The sequence below is a fragment of the Phyllostomus discolor genome, chromosome 8, assembly GCF_004126475.2.
Source record: "Phyllostomus discolor isolate MPI-MPIP mPhyDis1 chromosome 8, mPhyDis1.pri.v3, whole genome shotgun sequence".
Lineage (NCBI taxonomy): Eukaryota > Metazoa > Chordata > Mammalia > Chiroptera > Phyllostomidae > Phyllostomus > Phyllostomus discolor.
The window spans coordinates 41842116-41863658 of NC_040910.2; the positions used below are offsets into that span (position 1 = coordinate 41842116).

The 21543-nt window shown below is 38.8% G+C and overlaps 2 protein-coding genes across 2 annotated transcripts; both read left to right on the plus strand.

The window, feature by feature from the left end:
* The first annotated feature begins 8654 nt into the window (after window positions 1-8654).
* Window positions 8655-11226, plus strand: LOC114503355 (olfactory receptor 7D2-like). Its single transcript, XM_028520884.2, has one exon. The coding sequence runs from the start codon at window positions 8669-8671 to the stop codon at window positions 9605-9607; it is 939 nt and encodes a 312-aa protein (XP_028376685.1). The 5' UTR covers window positions 8655-8668; the 3' UTR covers window positions 9608-11226.
* Window positions 11227-19263: 8037 nt separating this feature from the next.
* On the plus strand, window positions 19264-20331 carry LOC114503638 (olfactory receptor 7D4-like). The gene has a single exon (XM_028521285.2). It carries the CDS (start codon window positions 19315-19317, stop codon window positions 20260-20262), a length of 948 nt encoding a protein of 315 aa, XP_028377086.1. The 5' UTR covers window positions 19264-19314; the 3' UTR covers window positions 20263-20331.
* Window positions 20332-21543: the final 1212 nt, after the last annotated feature.

Below are 21543 nucleotides of genomic sequence, written 5' to 3' on the forward strand. Positions count from 1 at the left end.
AAGGACAACATGTTGGAACTTGGTGAGCGAAAGGCTGGTGCTTTGCTTAGTAAGATGGGAGGCTGGAAGGAACCAGTATGAGCTGGTGAAGCTGGAAAGGGTGTAAAAGAAAGAAAAATAGAATGGTCTCCCTTATGGACACTAAGGCAAAAATCCCCAGAGGAAAGCACCTTCCAGACAATATTTGTGTTTGCTTCCACTCCTGATTTAGGGTGCATTTCATCCAGGACCACTTTAGACTAACTTCCTCTGGTTGAAGTTTCCAGGTAAGTGTGAATGTAGGCTCCACACCTGTGAGTGGTCGCCTCACCTACAGTGATTTTTGAAGTCTGCCTCTTTCTGATGTTTCATGGATGGATTTTCTTTTTTATTTTTTACCCTGTCCTGTTGTGAGAAAGTGTTTTTTTTAATTTTATTTTAATCATTGTTAAATACAGTTTTCTCCCTTTTACTCCCAATCCAGCCCCCCTCCCAACCCTACCCACTTCCCTCCCATTACCACCCTCCCCTTGTTTTTGTCCATGTGCCCTTTAACTTTGTTCTCGTGAACACTTCCCAATGTCCCCTGAAATTCTCTCTTCTCTCCCTTGTGGTCACTGTCAGCCTGTCCTCTATTTCAGTGTCTTTGGTTATATTTTGCTTGTTTCTTTGTTTTGTTGTTTAGATTCCTGTTACAGGTGAGATCATATGGTATTTGTCTTTTACCACCTGGCTTGTTTAGCTTAGCATAATGTTTTCCAGCTCCATCCAAGCTGTTGCAAAGGGTAGAAACTCCTTCTTTGTTTCTGCTGCATAGAATTCCATTGTGTAAATAAATGTACCATGGTTTTTTGATCCATTCATTTACTGATGGGCATCTTGGTTGCTTCCAGCATCTAGCTATTGTAAATTGTGCTGCTATGAACATTGGGACGCATAGGTTCTTTTGGATTAGTGTTTTAGTACTCTTAGGATATAGTTCCAGCAGTGGAATTGCAGGGTCAAAAGGCAGATCCATTTTTAGTTTTCTGAGGAAGTTCCATACTGCTTTCCATAGTGGTTGTACCAGTCTGCAGTCCCACTAGCAGTGCACTAGGGATCCCTTTTCTCCACAACCTCTCCAACATTTGATGTTTGTCGCTTTGTTTATGATGGCCATTCTGACTGGTGTGAAGTGGTATCTCATTGTGGTTTTAATTTGCATCTCTCTGTTAGTTAGCGATATTGAACATCGTTTCATGTGTCTTTGGATTTTCTGTATGTCCTCCTTGGAGAAATGTCTGTTCAAGTCCTTTGCCCACTCTTTAATTGGATTCCTTGTCTTCTTAGAGTGCAGTCGTGTAAGTTCTTTATATATTTTGGAGATTAAACCCTTGTCTGAGGTATCATTGGCAACTATGTTTTCCCATACAGTTGGTTCTCTTTTAATTTTGATACTGTTTTCTTTAGCTGTGCAGAAGCTTTTAATTTGGATGAGGTCCCATTTGTTTATTCTTTCCTTTATGTCCCTTGCTCTAGGGGACAAGTCAGTAAAAAAGTTACTTCGTGAAATATCTGATATTTTCCTACCTACGTTCTCCTCAAGGACTTTAATGGTGTCACATTTTATATTTAAGTCTTTTATCCACCTTGAATTTATTTTTGTATATGGTGTAAGTTGGTGCTCAAGTTTCATTTTTTTGCACGTGGCTGTCCAGTTCTCCCAATACCATTTGTTGAAGAGGCTATTTTTACTCCATTTAATGTTGCTGCCTCCTTTGTCAAATATTAATTGACCATAGAGACTTGGGTTTATTTCTGGGCTCTCTGTTCTGTTCCAATGGTCTATGTGCCTGTTTTTATGCGAGTACCAGGCTGTTTTGATTACAGTAGCCTTGTAGTATAGCTTAGTGTCAGGTATTGTGATCCCTCCTACTTTACTCTTCTTTCTCAAAATTGCAGCAGCTATTCGGGGTCATTTATGATTCCATATAAATTTTTGAAGTGTTTGTTCTATGTCTGTGAAATATGCCATTGGTACTTTAATGGGAATTGCATTGAATGTGTAAATTGCTTTGGGTAGTATGGACATTTTGATGATGTTAATTCTTCCAATCCATGAACATGATATATGGTTCCATTTGTTTGTCTCTTCCTTGATTTCTCTTTTCAGTGTTGTGTAGTTTTCAGAATACAGGTCTTTTTCCTCTTTGGTTAGGTTTATTCCAAGATATTTTATTTTTCTTTTTGCTATTTCAAATGGGATTTTTTCCTTGATCTCTGCTTCTGCTGTTTCATTGTTGGTGTACAGAAATGCCTTTGATTTCTGGATATTGCCTTTGTATCCCACTGTTTTGCCAAATTCATTTATTAGGTCAAGCAGTTTTTTGGTGGAGTCTATAGGCTTTCCAAGGTACACTATCATGTCACCTGCAAACAGTGACAGTTTTGTTTCCTCCTTTCTGATTTGGATGCCTTTTATTTCTTTTTCTTGTCTGATTGCTTTGGCTAAAATTTCTAGTACTATATTGAATAGATGTGGTGAAAGTGGACAGCCTTGTCTTGTTCCTGATCTTAGTGGAAAAGATTTTAATTTTTGCCCGTTGAGTATGATGTTGGCTGTAGGAGTCTCATATATGGCCTTTATTATGTTGAGGAATGCTCTCTCTATTCCCACTTTGCTGAATGTTTTTATCATGAATGGGTGCTGTATCTTATCAAATGTTTTTGCTGCATCTATTGATATGATTATGTGGTTTTTGTCTTTGCTTTTCTTTATGTGATGTATTACATTTACTGATTTGCGAATACTGTACCATCCTTGCATCCCTGGAATGAATCCCACTTGGTCATGGTGTATGATCTTTTTAATGTATTGTTGGATGTGGTTTGCCAGTATTTTGTTGAGGATTTTAGCGTCAATGTTCATCAGTGATATTGGCCTGAAGTTTTCTTTCTTTGTTGTGTCTTTATCTGCTTTTGGAATTAGGATGATGTTGGCCTCATAAAAAGAGTTTGGGAGTCTCCCATCATTTTGGATTTTTTTGAATAGTCTGTGAAGGATAGGGGTTAGCTCTTCCTTGAATGCTTTGTAGAATTCTCCTGTGAAACCATCTGGTCCAGGGCTTTTTTGTGTCAGGAGTTTTTTGATTACTGCTTCAATTTCTTTTGTTGTTATTGGTCTGTTCAGGCTTTCTGCTTCTTTTTCATTGAGTTTTGGAAGATTGTATTTTTCTAGAAATTTTCCATTTCACCTAGGTTTTCAAATTTCTTGGCATACAGTTCTTTGTAGTAATTTCTTACAATCCTTTGTATTTCTGTGGTGTCTGTTGTAATCTCTCCTCTTTTATTTCTGATTGTGTTTATTTGGGTCTTCTCTCTTTTTTTCTTGATGAGTCTGCTTAAAGGCTTGTCGATTTTGTTTATCTTTCCAAAGAACCAGCTCTTGGATTCACTGATCCTTAGAATTGTGCTTTTAGTCTCTATGTCATTTAATTCTGCTCTGATCTTGGTTATTTCCTTCTTTCTGCTTGCTCTGGGCTGCCTTTATTGTTGTTCCTTGAGTTCTTGTAGATGTAGAGTTAGGTTGTTTGTTTGGAATGTTTCTAACCTTTTTAGGTGGGCCTGTATTGCTATGAACTTCCCTCTCAGGACTGCCTTGGCTGTGTCCCATAAGCTTTGGGTTGTTGTGAGTTTGTTTTCATTTGTTTCCAGAAACCTTTTGATTTCTTCCCTAATTTCATTTTTGACCCATTCATTGTTTAATAGCATGTTATTTAATCTCCATGATTTTGAGTGTTTTTGGCTTTTTTCCTTGGGGTTGGTTTCTAGCTTCAGTGTCTTGTGGCCCAAGAAAATGCTTGGTATGATTTCAATTTTCTTGAAATTCTTGAGGCTTGTTTTGTGTCCTATCATGTGGTCTGTCTTTGAAAATGTTCCTTGTACATTTGAAAAGAATGTATATTTAGCTTCTTTTGGATGAAGGGCTCTATATATATCAGTAAAGTCCATTTCATCAAGGGTATTGTTCAATGCCACAACATCTTTGTTGATATTTTGTTTGGAAGATCTATCCATTTTTGATAGTTGGGTGTTAAAATCCCCCACAATAATTGTGTTGCTGTCCATATCTTTCTTGAAGTCCTCTAAGATTTTCTTTATGTATTTGGGTTCCTATGTTGGGTGTATATATATTTACAATATTTATGTCTTCTTGGTGGATTCTTCCCTTGAGTATTATGAAGTGACCTTCTGGGTCTCTCTTTATGGACTTTTTTTGGAAGTCTATTTTGTCTGATATGAGTATTGCTACCCTGGCTTTCTTTTCCTGTCCATTTGCTTGGAAGATTTGTTTCCAACCCTTCCCTTTCAGCCTGTGTAGGTCTTTTATCCTGAGGTGGGCCTCTTGTAGGCAGCATATATGTGGGTCACTTTTTTCTTATCCATTCAGCTATTCTATGTCTTTTGATTGGAGCATTTAATCCATTTACGTTTAAGGTTATTATTGATAGGTACTTATTCATAGTCTTTTATGTATGTGTGTTTCCCTCTGTCTGTCTGTCTGTCTGTCTCTCTCTCTCTCCCTTCCCTTCCTTAAAGCAGTCCCTTTAGAATCTCTTGCAGAGCTGGTTTGGTGGAGGTGTATTCTTTTAGACTTCTTTTGTCTGGAAAGCTTCTTATTTGGCCTTCTATCTTGATTGAGAGCCTTGCTGGATAATGTAGCCTTGGTTACAGACCTCTGCTTCTCATTACTTGGGGTATTTCTTGCCATTCTCTTCTGGCTTGAAGTATTTCCATTGAGAAGTCAGCTGTTAGCCTTGTTGGGGCTCCCTTGTATGCTACTTCCTGTTTCTCCCTTGCTGCCTTTAAGATTCTCTCTTTGTCTTGAAATTTTGCCATTTTAATTATGATGTGTCTTGAGGTGGGCCTCTTTGGGTTCCTCTTGATTTGGACTCTTTGTGTTTCCTGGAGTTGTGTGACTTTTTTCTCTCATCAAATTAGGGAAGTTTTCCTTAATTACTTTTTCAACTAGGTTTTCGATCCCTTGCTCTTCTTCTCCTTCTGGTATCCCTACTATACGGATATTATTACATTTCATATTGTCTTGCATTTCTCTTAATCCCTCTTCATTCTTTCTGAGCCTCTTTTCCTTTTCTTGCCCTTTCTGGGTGTTGTTTTCTACTTTGTCCTTTAGCTCGCTAATCCGATCTTCTGCTTCATTGATCCTGCTTTTCATTCCTTCTACTGTGTTTTTCAGTTCAGAAATTGTATTCTTCATTTCCTCTTGGCCCTTATTGAGAGTTTCTATTTCCTTTTTCATGTTTATATAGTTTTCAGTGAGATTGTTGTAGTTTCCCTCTAGTTTCTGATAGCTCATTGTGAGTTCATTGAACTTCTTGATAATCATTGTTTTGAGCTCAGTATCTTATAGTTGAGTTGCCTCTATTTCATTTAGCATTTTTCCTGAGGCTTCCTCATTTCTCTTCAATTGGGGGTTGTTTCTTTGTTTTCTCATTGTTCCTGGATTTCTTCTTGTTAGCCTCTGTTTCTTAAATTGATCTATTCTGGTTCCCTGTAATTATGGTGTGAACTTCTGTGGTAGAATACTTGTGAGATTCAGTGGTACAGTCTCCTTCGTGTATCCTGGTGTTCACAACTTCCCCCTACTCTTTTTTGTGATCAGTTGGAGGAGTAAGGCAAAATGGTTTAATACAGCAAGACAGTATACTATAATATTTACATTAGCAGCCATTAGAGAAGAGATGGGTTATCCTTTGGCTCCTTATAGTGTTAACTGTGATCCTCCACCCCACTATCCACGTTTTAGAAAGGATGGAAAGAAGGTAAGACTCTTATTGGGGACGAGAGGATTGTTAGTTGGATCTAGAAAGCTGTGAGACTGTGGGAGGTCAGATTCTAAGGTAGGGTTGGAATAAAGATTAGTAAATAAGAGTAGTGTGTAAAGAATAGAGACAACCCCCACAAGAGTATAGTTCAGGAAATTGCAAAGTGAGCTGAGATCAGGTAGGGGTATTGAGTAGTATTTACAATTGTATGAACTAGGTCATATTAACAGTAATAGTAAAACAACAGTCTTTTGGCAGAATCGATGAGATCTAGGTAACAAGAATAAAGAGTATAGAACCTTGAGAGGTGTATTAATGGAACACAGATGAAGGATAGTAAATTATCAACACCTTGTTACTGAGATACCAGGGGGAACCTATCAAATGACAGTATAACCAGCCAAGCAAAGAAGATTATACAGAAAGGAAAAGAATACCAAAATACTATTAAAATAAAAAATGTCAGAAAAGTGAGAAAAAGATAATACAAATTTACAGTAACTTGCAAAAAAAAAAAAAGCAGAAGATGGAGTGCAGGAGAGGTAAGTTTGGAGTGGAAGTAATAATACTAGGATGAATGGAAGAGAAACATAAGGGATTGAGAGATATAAAAATAATAAGCATTGAAAAATAAAATGTCACTTAAAACAGAAGATAAAATCAATTAAGCAACAACAGCTACAAAAACCAAACCAAACCAAACCGAACCAACAAAACAAAACAAAAGCCTCTTGTTGGTTTCTAACTGGCCAGTCCAGTTTTTCTGATCTTGCTGGCTTCAGCTGGCTGAGTGACCTTCGAAATGCTTATCGCTCTTCCCAGCCAAATCTCAGCAAGTCTCTCAGGTACCCTGGGCGCTCCCGAGCACACTCGCTCTCTGGAGCTCACTGCCCCCTTCTTCTAGACTCTGGGGTCCCTGCAGGGTTCCGGCTCTATGATCTCAGGAGGCACCCGCGACATTTTGGGATTCACTGTGCCCTCTCTGGGAATCATCAAAGGGTGCGCCCATCCACCAAATTTTTCAGTTTCAGGCTCTAGGAATGCCCTAAGTGCCGTGTCCCTTCCGGATTCACCGCGCCAGAGTCAGTATTCCCGATGGGGCGTGCACTTCCACAGTTCAGCAATGCAGGCTCCCAAAACCTGAGAACACCCATGCCCTTTCCTGGATCAGGGCTGCGTTGTCTGGGATTTCAACCGATCCACACTCCCACCGGGCTAGGGGTGTGGGTGCATTTCCAGGCTGCCCTGGTCGGGCTGGCTGGAAATTTTTGAGTTTCAGGCTGTAGGAACGCACTAAGCACTGAGTCCCTTCCGGGATCACAGCACGAGAATCAGGGTTCCCGATGGGGTGCGCACTTCCACAGTTCAGCACCGCAGGCTCCAGAAATCTGAGAACGCCCACACCCTTTCCTGGATTGGGGCTGCGATCTCTGGGTTTTCCACTGATCCACACTCCCACCAGGCTAGGGATGCAGGCACTCTTCCAGGCCCCCCCTGGTCATGCTGGCTGGAGGCCCTCACTTCTCCCACAGCTCTGGGTGGGTGTTCACAGACGCTGGGGGATTTTTTCCCCCCCAGTCCAACTGGCCTCTCTGTGCCTTCAAGCAACAAGTTCTCCCCTGGTGTTGCTCAACCACCATATTCAGGGGAGGGAGGAGCGACTCCCCTCTCCCCGGAGCACCAGGCCTGGGGACTGCAAACCCCTGGTCCCCACGCTGATCCCTGGCTCCCTTTTGTCCTGAAGCAGTCTCCTTACCATCTGTTTTTTCAATGATCGCAATAATTTTTGATGTCCTGCTTTCAAAAATGATTCGGTAACCTAGGCCACTTGCTCTGTTTCTCCACCGATCCACGAGTTTCCCTCCTCTTCACGGAAGCCGAGAAACACGCTGCCTGGAGTAAAGCCGCCATCTTTTCTCCCCTGTGTGAAAGTGTTTTTAACTTCTAACATCATTTCAGTTTAAAGAAAATGTTGAAAGAATAGTTCCTCTGTATATCCTTTATTAGACCCCCTAAATGTTAACATTTTTACTATCTTCACTTTTTTCTTTATCCAGTTTTCTCTCTCTCCCATGTGCATGTGTGTGCACATGCATGTGGGCATGTTTGCAAAACCATTGGAGAGCAAGTTGCACCTCTAAATCTTCAGTGTTCCCTAAAAGCAAAGACAGTTTCCTCACACAACCACAATACAATGATCAAAATCAGGAAATTAATGTTGATATACTATTACTGGATTTGCAGATGTCATTTCTATTTTGATAGTTGTCCTAATAATGTCATTTAGAGCAAAGAAAATCCAAGATCACACATTACTTTTGATTGACCGCTCATTAGCCATCTTTAATCCAGAAAAGTTCCTAGACTTTCTTTGAAGTTGATAACATTGACATTTTTTAATGTCCCTCAGTTTGGGTTTATCTGATGTGCCATAGTCTTTAGACTGAAGTCCTGTGTCTTGGGCAAAAATCCCACAGTGGCGATATTGTGTCCTTTCCAGTGCCTCCTACTCAAGAGGGACATGATGTTGATTAGTCCTATTTTGAAGCTTCATGACCATCTGACAGGGTTGTTATAAAATGGATTTTTAAGATAGGTGGGTAGCAATTCTAGGCTCCATTTGGTAAGATTCCATTTTGGTTTCATTGCTGTAAAATGGGTGGCTAAGATGGGTGGGCAGGACAAGAGACTCCATTTTTTAGGGTTCCATTTATAAATGAATAGAGACCCAACTCTCAGACAAACTGACAGGCTTCATAAATAACTTGAGTGAAAGGCATAGTCAACATTTCTATTATGTGGAGGGTGCCAGTTTGTACTATTTATGCTGTTCTTGTCTCTTCCTTCATAGATATAGCAACTACATGAAAACAGGAAATAAAACAGGAATTTTAGAGTTCATCCTCCTTGGGCTCTCAGAGGACCCAGAACTGCAGCCCCTCCTATTTGGGCTGTTCTTGTCCATGTACCTGGTCACCATGCTCGGGAATCTGCTCATCATCCTAATCATCAGCTCAGACTCCCACCTCCACACCCCCATATACTTCTTCCTCTCCAACCTGTCCTTGGTTGACATCTGCTTCAGCACCACCATAGTCCCCAATATGCTGGTGAACATCCAGACACAGAGCAAAGCCATCTCCTACATGAACTGCCTCACTCAGGTGTATTTTTCCATGCTGTTTCCTATCATAGATACTCTACTCCTGACTGTGATGGCCTATGACCGGTATGTGGCCATCTGTCAGCCCCTGTACTACACAGTCATCATGAAGCCTCATCTCTGCAGCCTGCTAGTTTTTATTACTTGGATCATTGGTGTCATGGCATCCCTTGTCCATATGTCTCTGATGATGCAGCTGAGTTTCTGTAGAGATCGTGAAATGCCACATTTCTTCTGTGAACTGACACAGATCATCAACCTGGCCTGCTCTGACACCTTCCTGAATAATGTATTGGTATATTTTATGACTAGTGTGCTTGGTGTCCTCCCACTTTTGGGAATCCTTTTCTCCTACTCAAGAATTACTTCGACCATAAGGAAGATGTCCTCATCAGGGGGAAAGCAAAAAGCATTTTCCACCTGTGGGTCTCATCTCTCAGTTGTTTCTTTATTTTATGCAACAGGCATTGGGGCCTGCTTCACTTCTGCAGTGACTCACTCTTCCCAGAAGGTCTCAGTGGCTTCAGTGATGTATACCGTGGTCACCCCCATGCTGAACCCCTTCATCTACAGCCTGAGGAACAAGGATGTGAAGGGGGCCCTGGAAAGACTCCTCAGCAGCGCATCCTTTTATCTGTGATAGATCCACTGGCCCCAGGACTGAGGAGCTTTGTGAGTGCCAGTGGCAAAAACTTGTATTCTGTAATTAGTTCTTACTCTTGAATCTCTTGAACCATCTTGTTCTTTCATCTAGTCCTTAAGGATTTATGACTTTGCTCTCTCCTAGTTTTTAACACACTTGTAAACAATTAATCTCCCAGTAACTTATTTGATGACATTTTGCCTTATCTGTTGTCCAAAAGTTAGGTCCTTATCTTCTTCCTTACCTTTACACTCGTGAGTCCTGAACTTGGATTTGAAGCATATACTGTATCTTTATCTCAAATGTTGGCTTCGAGTGCTTAAACTACTGATTGTTCACCTTATTTCTGTGTGCTTGGTTGTGAATTTGTGTTGTTTGTGTGTGTATATCACCAACAGTGTTTTTTAACTGGATAAAAATATGATTAAAATACATATCAAAATATTATTGATGTGTTAGTGTTTATTATATGGTAAGCCTGTGATAACTGTTCTCTACTATCTTATGTAATCTTCCCAATAGGAAAAATTATGTCCCCATTTTAGAGGTGATAAAAATAAGATTCTCAGAAAGCTAAGAATAAAACAAAACTTCCCCAGAGTTACAGAGGGGTGAGAGACCAAGCAGTAGATGCAGGATTCTAACCTAAACTTTAACCCTGAGCCATAGTCTTAGATCTAACACTCTTCACAATTTTTCAAACAGATTTTGCTGTATACATCTCTATAGTAGACTTTACTTCTGATTGACAATATTTCTGATTATCCTTTCCTTCCTCATACCCAGGATAATTGCAGTTCCTTTCTCCTTGAAGGTAAAGGTGGCAATATCTTTTTATATGTCCAATAAAATATGAATGGAACTGATGTACCCCTTTTAGGCTGTTATATTTAAGAGCTGGTACATTATTCTTTTTATTCAGTCTGGCTTTAATATTGCTATTGTGGAATAGAACATCATAAGATCAAAATAGTCTAATATATGTAAGACCAGCAAATACATGTAGGACTTTCCTGGATAGTTACTGAAGTCCATATATGAATGAATTTTTAAATAGAAAATCCCATAAATTCTGTTAGTGCCACCAGTTCATAATCTCTTTTCAGTGTGATGTTAGACTCTGTGACATGACATGACAATCACAACCAGAACAAGGGGAGTACTTCCAGCACAGCCAATTGCTACTTTCATGTACCCAGAATTTGCTAGGGGTTTTTTTTTTTTTTGAAGGTCTACTCCTATCTACTCCTTGGAATCCTCAGCATCTCAACCTCTTAATCCCTCTCTCATATCCAACTTTAACCATTTAATCAAATAACCAAAAGCCTCAAGGCTTTACATATCAACCAGCAATAGTGGTGTGTTCAGCAACAAAGAGAGGTCCGATTATCACCAGGTTACTTTGTTCAAAGGATAAATTAATATTCAAAAATTTTCCATATGGCTTAGTGTAGTACATGTAGTATAATTATATATCTATCTATAACTATCTATCTTTCATCTATCTACCTACCTATCTGGCATATAAAATTTCCCAGGGCTAAGAGAACAGAGAAAGAGGCTGATGACTCCATCATTACATTAAGAGTTTATTAAGGGAATTTACATATGAGGCTTGTCTTGGGTGGCAGCAACATGGATATCATCCATGTCATGTGGCAGATGTAAGGAGTTATATAGGACAGGGCAAGGTGGATGGGATTACTGGGGCATGGCCCACCCCAGGTAAGGAAGAAAAACCTTACTGATTGCCTGAGGAAGGTCAGCAGCCTGTTGTAGCAAATGGCACTCCTGGGCATAGGAGAGAGGGCCAGATGGTCTCTGAGGGAATTTATGGGAAACAGTCTCTCTTCTGTCCAGAATCTAACTGGATCCAGATTAAGGTCTTGCTGCAGTCATGTTATTGAACAGCCCTCTACAGTATCTCTCTACCCATTCATACCAGATTTTAGCCTAAGGTGCCAACATGTCCCTTAGCTCTTCTCTCCCAGTGTCTTAGTAAATGAGGAGTTTTCTGTGGAGAAGATGAAGCAGGGTGTTTCTGAGTATGGGCAAGCCAGTGGGCACAATGAAACATTTTCAGGGACTGAAGGTGGTTCAATGATGGAAGAAGAACCCCATAGAACTATATGAATGAGAGAAGTAGACATGATAGAACAGTAGAAAGTCTTATGTGGGTATGTGTGTTTAATATCATTTAATATAATAATAACTACCATAATAAGTATATTGACTTTGTAACTATGTGTAGTCAATAATATCATAATTAATATGAATATTTCCTGTTTAAATAATTAATTGATTTATACTTTTATTTTTAATATTTATTGGCTTATTATTTTATTAGATTTATTTCCTTGATCATTTTATTAATATTTAAAACTCATAACACTTTTAAGCACTTGACAATAAAAATGTAATATATAACAATGTTAGAAAGCTTGGAAAATGCAAATAATGAGAGATATGGTAGGCAATCCAAAGGATGCATTCACCTACCTATGTGCACTATATGTTTATAGTCAAAACCTTATTTCCTGATTATACCTTCCAGTCTGTAACTCATTTAATAAGTGTTGTCCCACCAGAGATGCATTTGATAAATTTAATTATGGTTATATTTTAAAGTGCTTGTACTTTGAGAGATGAAAAGGGTAATTTTTATTTTGTTTCTACTTGCTGTTATTTTTAGTCAAATTGCACAATGTTTATACTCATTGAACTATGGGATGTTCACTTAAAGGAAGCCCAAGCCAGGGTGCTGGGGATTAAATCCCCATTTTGTATATTACTGGGTATGTGACCTTAGGCAACTTACCTGGACCTCAGAACCCTCAGGGAGGAGAGTCAAGATCACTCCAGCAGGTAAGCCATGCAGAGTGGCAGGGATATTATTCAAGGGTAAGGGGAACTGAGAATGGATAGCAGAGGACAGAGATACTGAGTATGTGTTGTGGCTTTGAGTTCACCTACAGTAAGAGAAGCTGTAGTTTTTCCCACTGATCCTCCTCCTTACAGTGCATCTAGCTCACCTTCTCCCCAAAACAGACCCATTGAAACCATGGAGGAGCTTCTCCCAAAACTTATTAAAAAAGGTTGACCCAAGTAAAAGCAAAAAAATAATAATGAAATAAATAAGTGAGCCTACATCCAACTAAAATGTTCTGCACAGTAAAAGAAACAATCAAAAAAATAGAAAAACAACCTACCAAATGGGAGAAAATATTTGCAAATCATATATCTGATAAGGCCATAAAGTCTCTGACATTGCTCCTAGTCATATTGTTTCTGACATATCTCCTTGGTCAAGGGGAGAAAATGAAACTACATCCAACTAAAAAGTTTTTGCTCATCAAAGAAATACATGAACAAAACAAAAATACAACCTACTGATTGAGATGTTTGCCAATGATACATCTAATAAGGGCCTATGTGCAAAATTTATAAAGAACTTATACAGCTTAATACAAAAATACCCCAAACAATTCAAATTAAATAATGGACAGAGCACCTAAATAGACATTTCTCCAAAGAGGACATACAGATGGCCAATAGATATATGAAAAGATGCTTAATGTCACTGATCATCAGATAGGTGCACTGCTATGTTCACTGCAGCATTATTTATAATAGTTAAGATGTGAAAGCAACCTAAGTGCCCATCAATAGACGATTGGATAAAAAAGTGGTGATATGTCTATAATGGAATATTACTTGGCCATATAAAAGAATGGAGCCTTATCATTTGCTACAATATTCATGGACCTAGAGGGTATTATGCTAAGTGATATAAATCAGTCAGAGAAAGACAAATACTATATGATTTCACTTACATGTGAAATCTAAAGAACAAAATAAAGCAACAAACAAAGCAAAAAGACTCATGGTTGCAGAGAACAAACTGATGATTGCCAGATGGGAAGGGCATTGTGGGGCTGGGTGAAAAGGGTGAAGGGATTAAGAAGTACAAATTGGTAGTTACAAAACAGTCATGGGGATGTAAAGAACAGCATAGGGATTACAGTCAATAATATTGTAATAACTATGTATGGTGCCAGGTTGATACTAGACCATTTTGAGGGATCACTTCATAAATTATGTAAATATCTAACTATTATGCTGTATACCTGAAACTAATATACAGTAATATTGGATGTTAACTGTAATGGAAAAATAAAAAATAAAAAAAGTTTAAAAATCTTGTGAGGCTAAAAAGAAAGGTTGGCTCAAATGTCACTGGGGATAGACTATAGAGAATGTTGTGCCTGTAGCCCAGATCCTTCTTCAGGATTAATGGCTTATTTCTCCAGGTGCAGGGAGTACAGCCATCTGACAGCCCTCAGCCCTCTTTGTGAATAGCACTCAGTGAAAGGAAGCTACCTCACCCAGAAGACACCACTCAAATCTCCTGCTGTGGGGAGCAAAACTGGCCAAAGACTTTTGCATTCACCATTGTATTTGCACTGAGGTTGCTCCTGAGCTGTTCCCAGTCACTCACTGAGAACAGCAGTGTGCCAGTGCATGTTCATTGCCATGGTCACACAATGACACTGATGACCAGGGTCAGTTACCCCTTCCAAAATGGTGACTCCTTTTCTTAGCGTGAAGGACCTTAAGGGCCATGCTGCAGTAGAGCTTGAAGTTCAACAGGACTTTTGCCATGTGTCTGGAAGTGTGTCTTTAGGAGTCAAGGCCGCTAAACCTGCAGAGGACAGAGTTGTGGAGATCTGCAGCACAAACTTCCCAAGTGGCTCAGTGGAGGTGTCATCGGAAGGGGCCACTTTTACTTTCAATCCTTGATTTATGGACCCACATATGCTATAAATCAAAGATACAGCACACTACTGTCAGTGACTCAGAGTGCATACTGCATACTGCAAGGATTATGTAGTCAGCACTTCCTGTGTATTCAAATGCCTGCACTAAATTTGGTCATTCTCTTTTAAGTTAACCTGTTCCTGTATCTCCCATTAAAATTTTTCTTAAACCCTCTCATATTCCATACTCTCTTTACACAGTGCTTTACTCTCTCCTTCTCTTCCCCCACAAGCATTATAAGTGGGTTATGTTTGTCATCTATAACTCCCCAATGCCCATTCTTCAAGCCACTCTACCTGGATTATTTCTGTCTCTGCTCTTCTATTTAGAGATAATAAATGGCTCTCATTATGTCAATAGGGAGTCCATGTCACCAGCAAACATGAAAAAACTTTCATCCCTCGTTTCGTTAGTCCTTTCAATGGAACTGAGCTATTAACCACTCTGCTTTTCTTCTGAAAGGACCTCTTCGCCCACATGACACTGTGGACACCAATGGATTCATGAAATCCAAAGGCTCTTCAAGGGAAGAACATCACAGAAAGTTGGTTTCTGGCTTTGGTTCCTGAGGAAATTATGCATTCCTTAAGAGACACCTTGTCACTTTCAAGTTAAACCAAAGAAACAAGTGTTTCTCATTGGAGTAAATACATTTATCTCCCACCCTCCCCCACCCCTTGATGCTTGTCCAGACACAACACTAGATGAAATTTTCCATTCTTTAATCTTTGCATCCCATGGGACCTGAATAGTTTGGAGAGTGAAAAGACAATAGAACAATTTATTTAATGAGAGCCCTGAGAATTCAACCCTGGAGATTATGGAATCTTTAAATGTGTTCTTTTTTTTTCCCCATTCCTTAATTCTCTGATCCCCGTCAAATTCAAACTGAATTGGGCTTCCTAGGGATAGACATTGGCAATCAGAAAGCTTCAGTGCAGTGGTATCCTTTAGAGAGAGTCATTGTATCCCAGTGAGGGCCAGTGGAATGAAAAGGAAATGAGACAACATGGGTACTGGGCTTTACCTCTGAAATAATTAGACTGGGACAGTCCTGCATTACATAGTTTACAACAATGAAGTCCCTGTACCTTGAAGGTACTTTAGTTTCCACTGAGACTGGTGTTTTCCAGCCTTTGTTCTGTTTCCTTCTCTCTCTTTTTGTAACCTAGAGCCTTCTACAACAAGAATTATTTTCCAGAGAATCTCCAAGTCTGACATCTACTATGCACAAGGTATTGTCTATTTCGTTTGTAATGTGATTGGGTTATATTCCCTAACTATTTTGCAACAGATTTGACTCATCAATAGCACTTCGATATTGATGCTATTGTTGTTTCACCTTAGTGTCCACAATATTATCTATTAGTAATGTAATTATTTCTGATGTTCAGTACTCAGGCTAATTTCCTTTCCTCATCTTACCAGTCTCTTTTAATGTACAGCAGAATTTCAAGTGATTGAAGTTGGAGTTGACTGCACTGATCTGTTCATGAATTTAACACAAATGTTTTAGTGAGTTAATGCAGAATATTCTGTTGTCTGCAGCTTTAAAACAACTGTTATTTTTTTCCTTTTAAAAATAATTATTTATTTTTTATTGTTGTTTAATTACAGTTTTCTCCATTTCACCACACCACACCCTCCCACCCTTGAACCTACCCCCCTTTGGCTTTTTCCGTGTGTCCTTCATACATGTTCCTTGATGGCCCTTCCTTTTGAGTTAAGAAATCACCACTGGTTCCCTCATTTAGCAAGAGGAAACCAATTATCTGATGAAGTTGAAGATTTGTTTTTTGTGTTATAGTTGATGCTTTTGGTCTTAACTTTTGTTATATATCTGACATTTTTATACATTCAGCACCTACTACGTGCCAAGCACCAGATGAGTCTCTGGAATGACATTGGTGAACAAAAACAGTTATAACTTCTAATCCACAAGTGAACATAAAATTACCAACACAAGAGGCACTTTAAGGAATAGTACAAGATGCTCAATCTGTTGGCCTCACACACTCTGTCCTTCCTGACCCTAATTATCTGTTTTCTATCTCACTGGTCTCGAAATCCCTTCTGTTACTAACCCAAGTGCAACTGGAAATTCTGTTCTCTTAGCCCCAAATGCTTGATCTTTAATATTTCTTCTAATTCACAATTACCCATCTTTCCCCTCACAGAACAAACATTTATATTTCAGAGAAGACTTTTTGACTCATCTCCCAACACTAACTGGGTCCTCGGTGATTTTTTTCTCTCCTTAATTAATTAGCATTCTCTAGCCATTAGTAATAGTGAAACTTTTTTATCATTGAGAATGTAAACATTTATTTGCTTTCTTTTTTAAAAATTAAATTTATTGGGATAACATGGTTTAATAACATTGTATAAGTTTTAAGTGTGCAAATTTATAACATATCATCTGCATATTGCATTGTGTGCTCACCACCCAAAGTCTAGTCTCTTCCCATCACCATATATTTGACCCCTTTTACTTTCTTTATCCCCCACCCAATTTCCTTCCCCTCTGGTAACCACCATATTGTTGTCTATGTCTATGATTTGTTTTGTTTGCTCATTTGTTGATTGCTGTTTTATATCCTCCATATGAGTGAAGTCATATTGTTCTTGTCCTTTTCCATATGACTTATTTCACTTAGCATGATTACGCTCAAGATCCACCCATTTTGTCACAAATGGCAGTATTTTGTCTTTTTAATGACTGAGTAGTATTCCACCATATATATGCACCACATCTTTACCCAATCACCCATCAAAGGACACTTATGCTGTTTCCATGTCTTGGTTATTGTGAATAATGCTGCAATAAACATAAAGGTACATACATATATCTTTATGAATATCAGGTAGATACCCAGAAGAGGAATTGCTGGGTAATGTGGTACCTCTATTCTTAATATGCTGAGGAACCTCCATACTGTTTTCTATAGAGGCTGCACCAACTTTCATTCCCTCAAGGGTATCCATTGCTCCATATCCTCTCCAACACGTCTTTCTTGTTAATAAAAGCCATTCTAACAGATATGAAGTGGTATCTCATTGTGATTTTGATTTGCATTTCCCCTATATCTAGTGATGTTGAGCAACTTTTCATATGTCTATTGGCCATCTGGATGTCCAACACTTGGGAAAAGTGTTCAAGTTCTCTGCTCCTTTCTTAATTGAACTGTTTTGTTGTTGTTGTTATATGAGTTCTTTCTGTATTTTGGATATTATATGATTATCAAAGGATAATATATATATTTTTTATATTAGCCCATATTTGTTTGCAACTATCATTCCCCATTTGGCTGGTTGCCTTTTTATTTTCAAATCTTAAATTTGCCTTTCAACTTTTATGGTGAGTTCATGTATAGACATTTTGAATATTTAAAAATGAAGCCTATTAATTTTTCAACTCATGCCACTGATTTTAGTGCCACACATCTCCCCTTGAGAGCATGCTCACATGAGCACATGCACTCACGCATGCTTTGTATTATATTTTAATGCTAGTGTGCTTTTGCCCACCCCCCTTTCACCCTATTACCTCTGTAGTCCATATGCATCTTCCTTTTCTTGGAAGAATCCACTTGGCAGGAAGTCTCTGGAAGAGGGAACCATAAGGATCTCCATTAATTAGGAGTGCTGCATGGTAATAAAAAGATAACAGACCTGCTGTGTTCATACTGATGGCTGCCCCAGGTTGAGAGAAACACTAATAATGATGTCCATGCAAGACAGATTTGTTGTGATATTAAGAATTGTTCACTTTTGTCAAGTGTTCACTGTATATCACAAGAACTGCACTATAAAAATTATATGTATCATCTCATTTAATCACTCATCTGTCCTACAATGTAGGGAGTAGTTACTACTAGCATTGTGGAGGTGATGTACCTGCAGCTAAGAGAGATTACATAACTTTGTCAAGGTCACAGACATAGAACATGACAGAACAAATTCTATTCCAGGAAGTCTGACACAAGATCCTGTTTTCTAAATCACAGCTCTATACTGTACTTTGGGAGAGTTACATACCAAAAATAATTGTAGTAAAAAGAATATATTGATAATGATAATGATGATAGCTATAATTTATTGAGATCTTACTCTCAATAGAGATATTATGAGACAAAATATCTGTGATTAAAGACTTTTCAAAAAAATTTTTTAAAGATTTTTATTTCTTTATTTATTTTTAGAGAGGGAAGGGAGGGAGAAAGAGAGAGAGAGAGAGAGAGAGAGAGAGACATCAATGTGCAGTTGCTGGGGGCCATGACCTGCAACCCAGGCATGTGCCCTGACTGGGAATCGAACCTGCAACACTTTGGCATGCAGCCCATGCTCAATCCACTGAGCTACGCCAGCCAGGCAATTAAAGACATTTTTAGACTTCACAAAGATGGTAATAGCAGTAACCACATTTGTAGAAAGAAACGCAATAAGGCACATGGAGAGTTAACTGAAACATCAATGTAGAGTACCAGGTCACATGAGTAAGTTTGTTTGAATTGCAAAGACATATTTTAATCACTATTCTGAAATCAAAGAACTATGGAGATTATCAAAGTAAACACCTTAAATGTCTTTACTTATTTTGGAAAGCTCACATGAAAGAAGAAATTGGTTTATGTCCATAGATTCAGATAACAGAAAAAGATAAAAAGAAAGATTTTTGACAAATTAAAGAAAACTGAGTAATTACAGAATTTAAAATGAAATTGGGCTACCACTTAAATAAGTGAATCACTGGCTTTGGAATGACTGCTAGATCATGAAAGATGTTTGCACAAAGGTGAATCAAAAGGTGATAATGAGCTGGTGTGCAATTTGGCTGTTCATTGAAAGTTGCTTTTGCCTCCTTCTCCAGCAGACACACCAGCAAAATGGAAGCAGGAAACCACACAGAAGTATCAGAATTACTCCTCTTGGGTCTCTCAGAGGATCCTGAACTGCAGCCCTTTCTCTTTGGAGTGTTTCTGTTCATGTATCTGGTCACTGTTCTTGGGAACCTGCTCATCATGCTGGCTATCAGCTCTGACTCCCACCTCCACACTCCCATGTACTTCTTCCTCTCCAACCTGTCCTTTGTTGACATCTGCCTCACCTCCACCACCCTCCCGAAGATGCTGGTGAATATCTGGACACAGAGCAAAGCCATCTCCTACAATGGGTGCCTCATTCAAGTGTATTTTTTTACAGTTTTTATTGGAATGGACAACTTCCTTCTGACTGTGATGGCCTATGACCGCTATGTGGCCATCTGCCACCCCCTGCACTACATGGTCATCATGAACCCACAGCTGTGTGGTCTGCTGATTTTGTTGTGTTGGTTCATTATATTATGGGTCTCCCTGGTTCACATTCTACTGATGAGGAGGCTGACCTTCTGTGCAGGAACTAAAATTCCACATTTCTTCTGTGAACTGGCTCAGATTCTCAAAGAAGCCTGCTCAGACACCCTCACCAGTAACATCTTCATGTACGTGGTTACTGCCCTACTGGGTGTGATTCCTGTCACTGGAATTCTCTATTCTTATGCTCAGATCATCTCCTCTTTAATGAAAATGTCCTCTGCATGGGGAAAATATAAAGCATTTTCCACCTGTGGGTCTCACTTCACTGTGGTCTCCTTGTTCTATGGGACAGGGCTGGGGGTCTATCTCAGTTCTGCTGTGACCCATTCTTCCCAGAGAAGTTTGGTAGCCTCAGTGATGTACACTGTGGTCACCCCCATGCTGAACCCCTTCATCTACAGCCTGAGGAACAAGGATGTGAAGGGGGCCCTGGGAAAGCTCCCAGAATTAGGTGTACAATGTGGGTCCCAAAGGTAAATGCTGCAAATTTAAATATCCTGGTTTTTTCTCTCTCTCAAAAGACATTATTGATTTCTTCTATTTACAAAGCACAGATGATTTCTTTTTTTTTTTCATAGTTTCTTCTCAACAACTGCCTCAGAAACTTCTTTTTTACTTTTCTTCTCTACATGCTATCCACAATGCTCAATGTTTGGCCAGCATTCTGCAACTATTCTTAAGATTTCTAACTTTAAATTTAAAGCAATTGTCATATCAACATTTCTTTCAGATATTTACTCGCATTCAGGTGCTTCTGTGTTGAGTGTATAACTGTTTTCAAAGGTTATATTCTCTGCTTAGGCTGTTCCATTTATAATTATGTAGTGTCTTTCTTTGTCTCTTACTGTAGCCTTTGTTTTAAAGTGCACAATGAGGGTCATTGGGCCTCTCCAGGATTTTCTGTTCAGAAAGTGTCCTACAACAGTGTTTCCTCAACATCTGATCCTGGGCATGCTGTTAAAAGTAGATTCCCAGGATCCATCAATTCAATGTCAAGGTATATACCCAAAAGAATTAGAAAGATAAATGCAAATAGATACTTGCAGACCAATTTTCATAACAGCAATAGCCAAAATATGGAAACAATCCAAGTGTTCATCAACAGAGGAATGGATAAACAAAATGAAATATATATACAATGGAATATTGGGCAGCCTTTTTAAAGGAATGAAATTCTGAAATATGTACAACATCGTTGAAACTTGAAAATATTATGCTAAGTGAGATGAGCCAGACACAAAAAGATAAGTATTGTACAAATACACTTACATGAAGTCCTTAAAATAAGTAAATTGATGGAGACAGAAAGTAGAATAGAGGTTTCCCTGAGCTGGAGGAGGAGGAGAATGGGGAAATGTTGTGGAATGGGGATAGAGCTTCATTTGGGATGATGAAAAAGGTGTGGAAATAGATACTGGTGATGGTTCCATGATATTGTGAATAAGTTTATACCATAAAACTGTACTTTTAAAAATGGGTAAATGCTATATATATATATATATATATATATATATATATATCCATAAAAATAAAAATAAAGTAAAATCATTGCAATTTATTTTAAATGCAGATTATTGGGCTCCCCTCCCCACTGCCCCCGACCCACCCAAAGATGTTGACTAGATGAGCCTAGAGTAAGTATACATCTGGGAAGATATATATTAACAAAAGCCTCAGCTGATTGTTTTGATAAAGGTAAAATTATGAACCATTGCCCCAGAGAAATGGATCTCAATGGATTGTCAAAGGGACCTATAA

What these genes read in the sequence shown, in the direction of transcription:
- LOC114503638 (XM_028521285.2), top strand. Translation starts at nt 19,315, where the DNA reads ATGGAAGCAGGAAACCACACAGAAGTATCAGAATTACTCCTCTTGGGT.
- LOC114503355 (XM_028520884.2), top strand. Translation starts at nt 8,669, where the DNA reads ATGAAAACAGGAAATAAAACAGGAATTTTAGAGTTCATCCTCCTTGGG.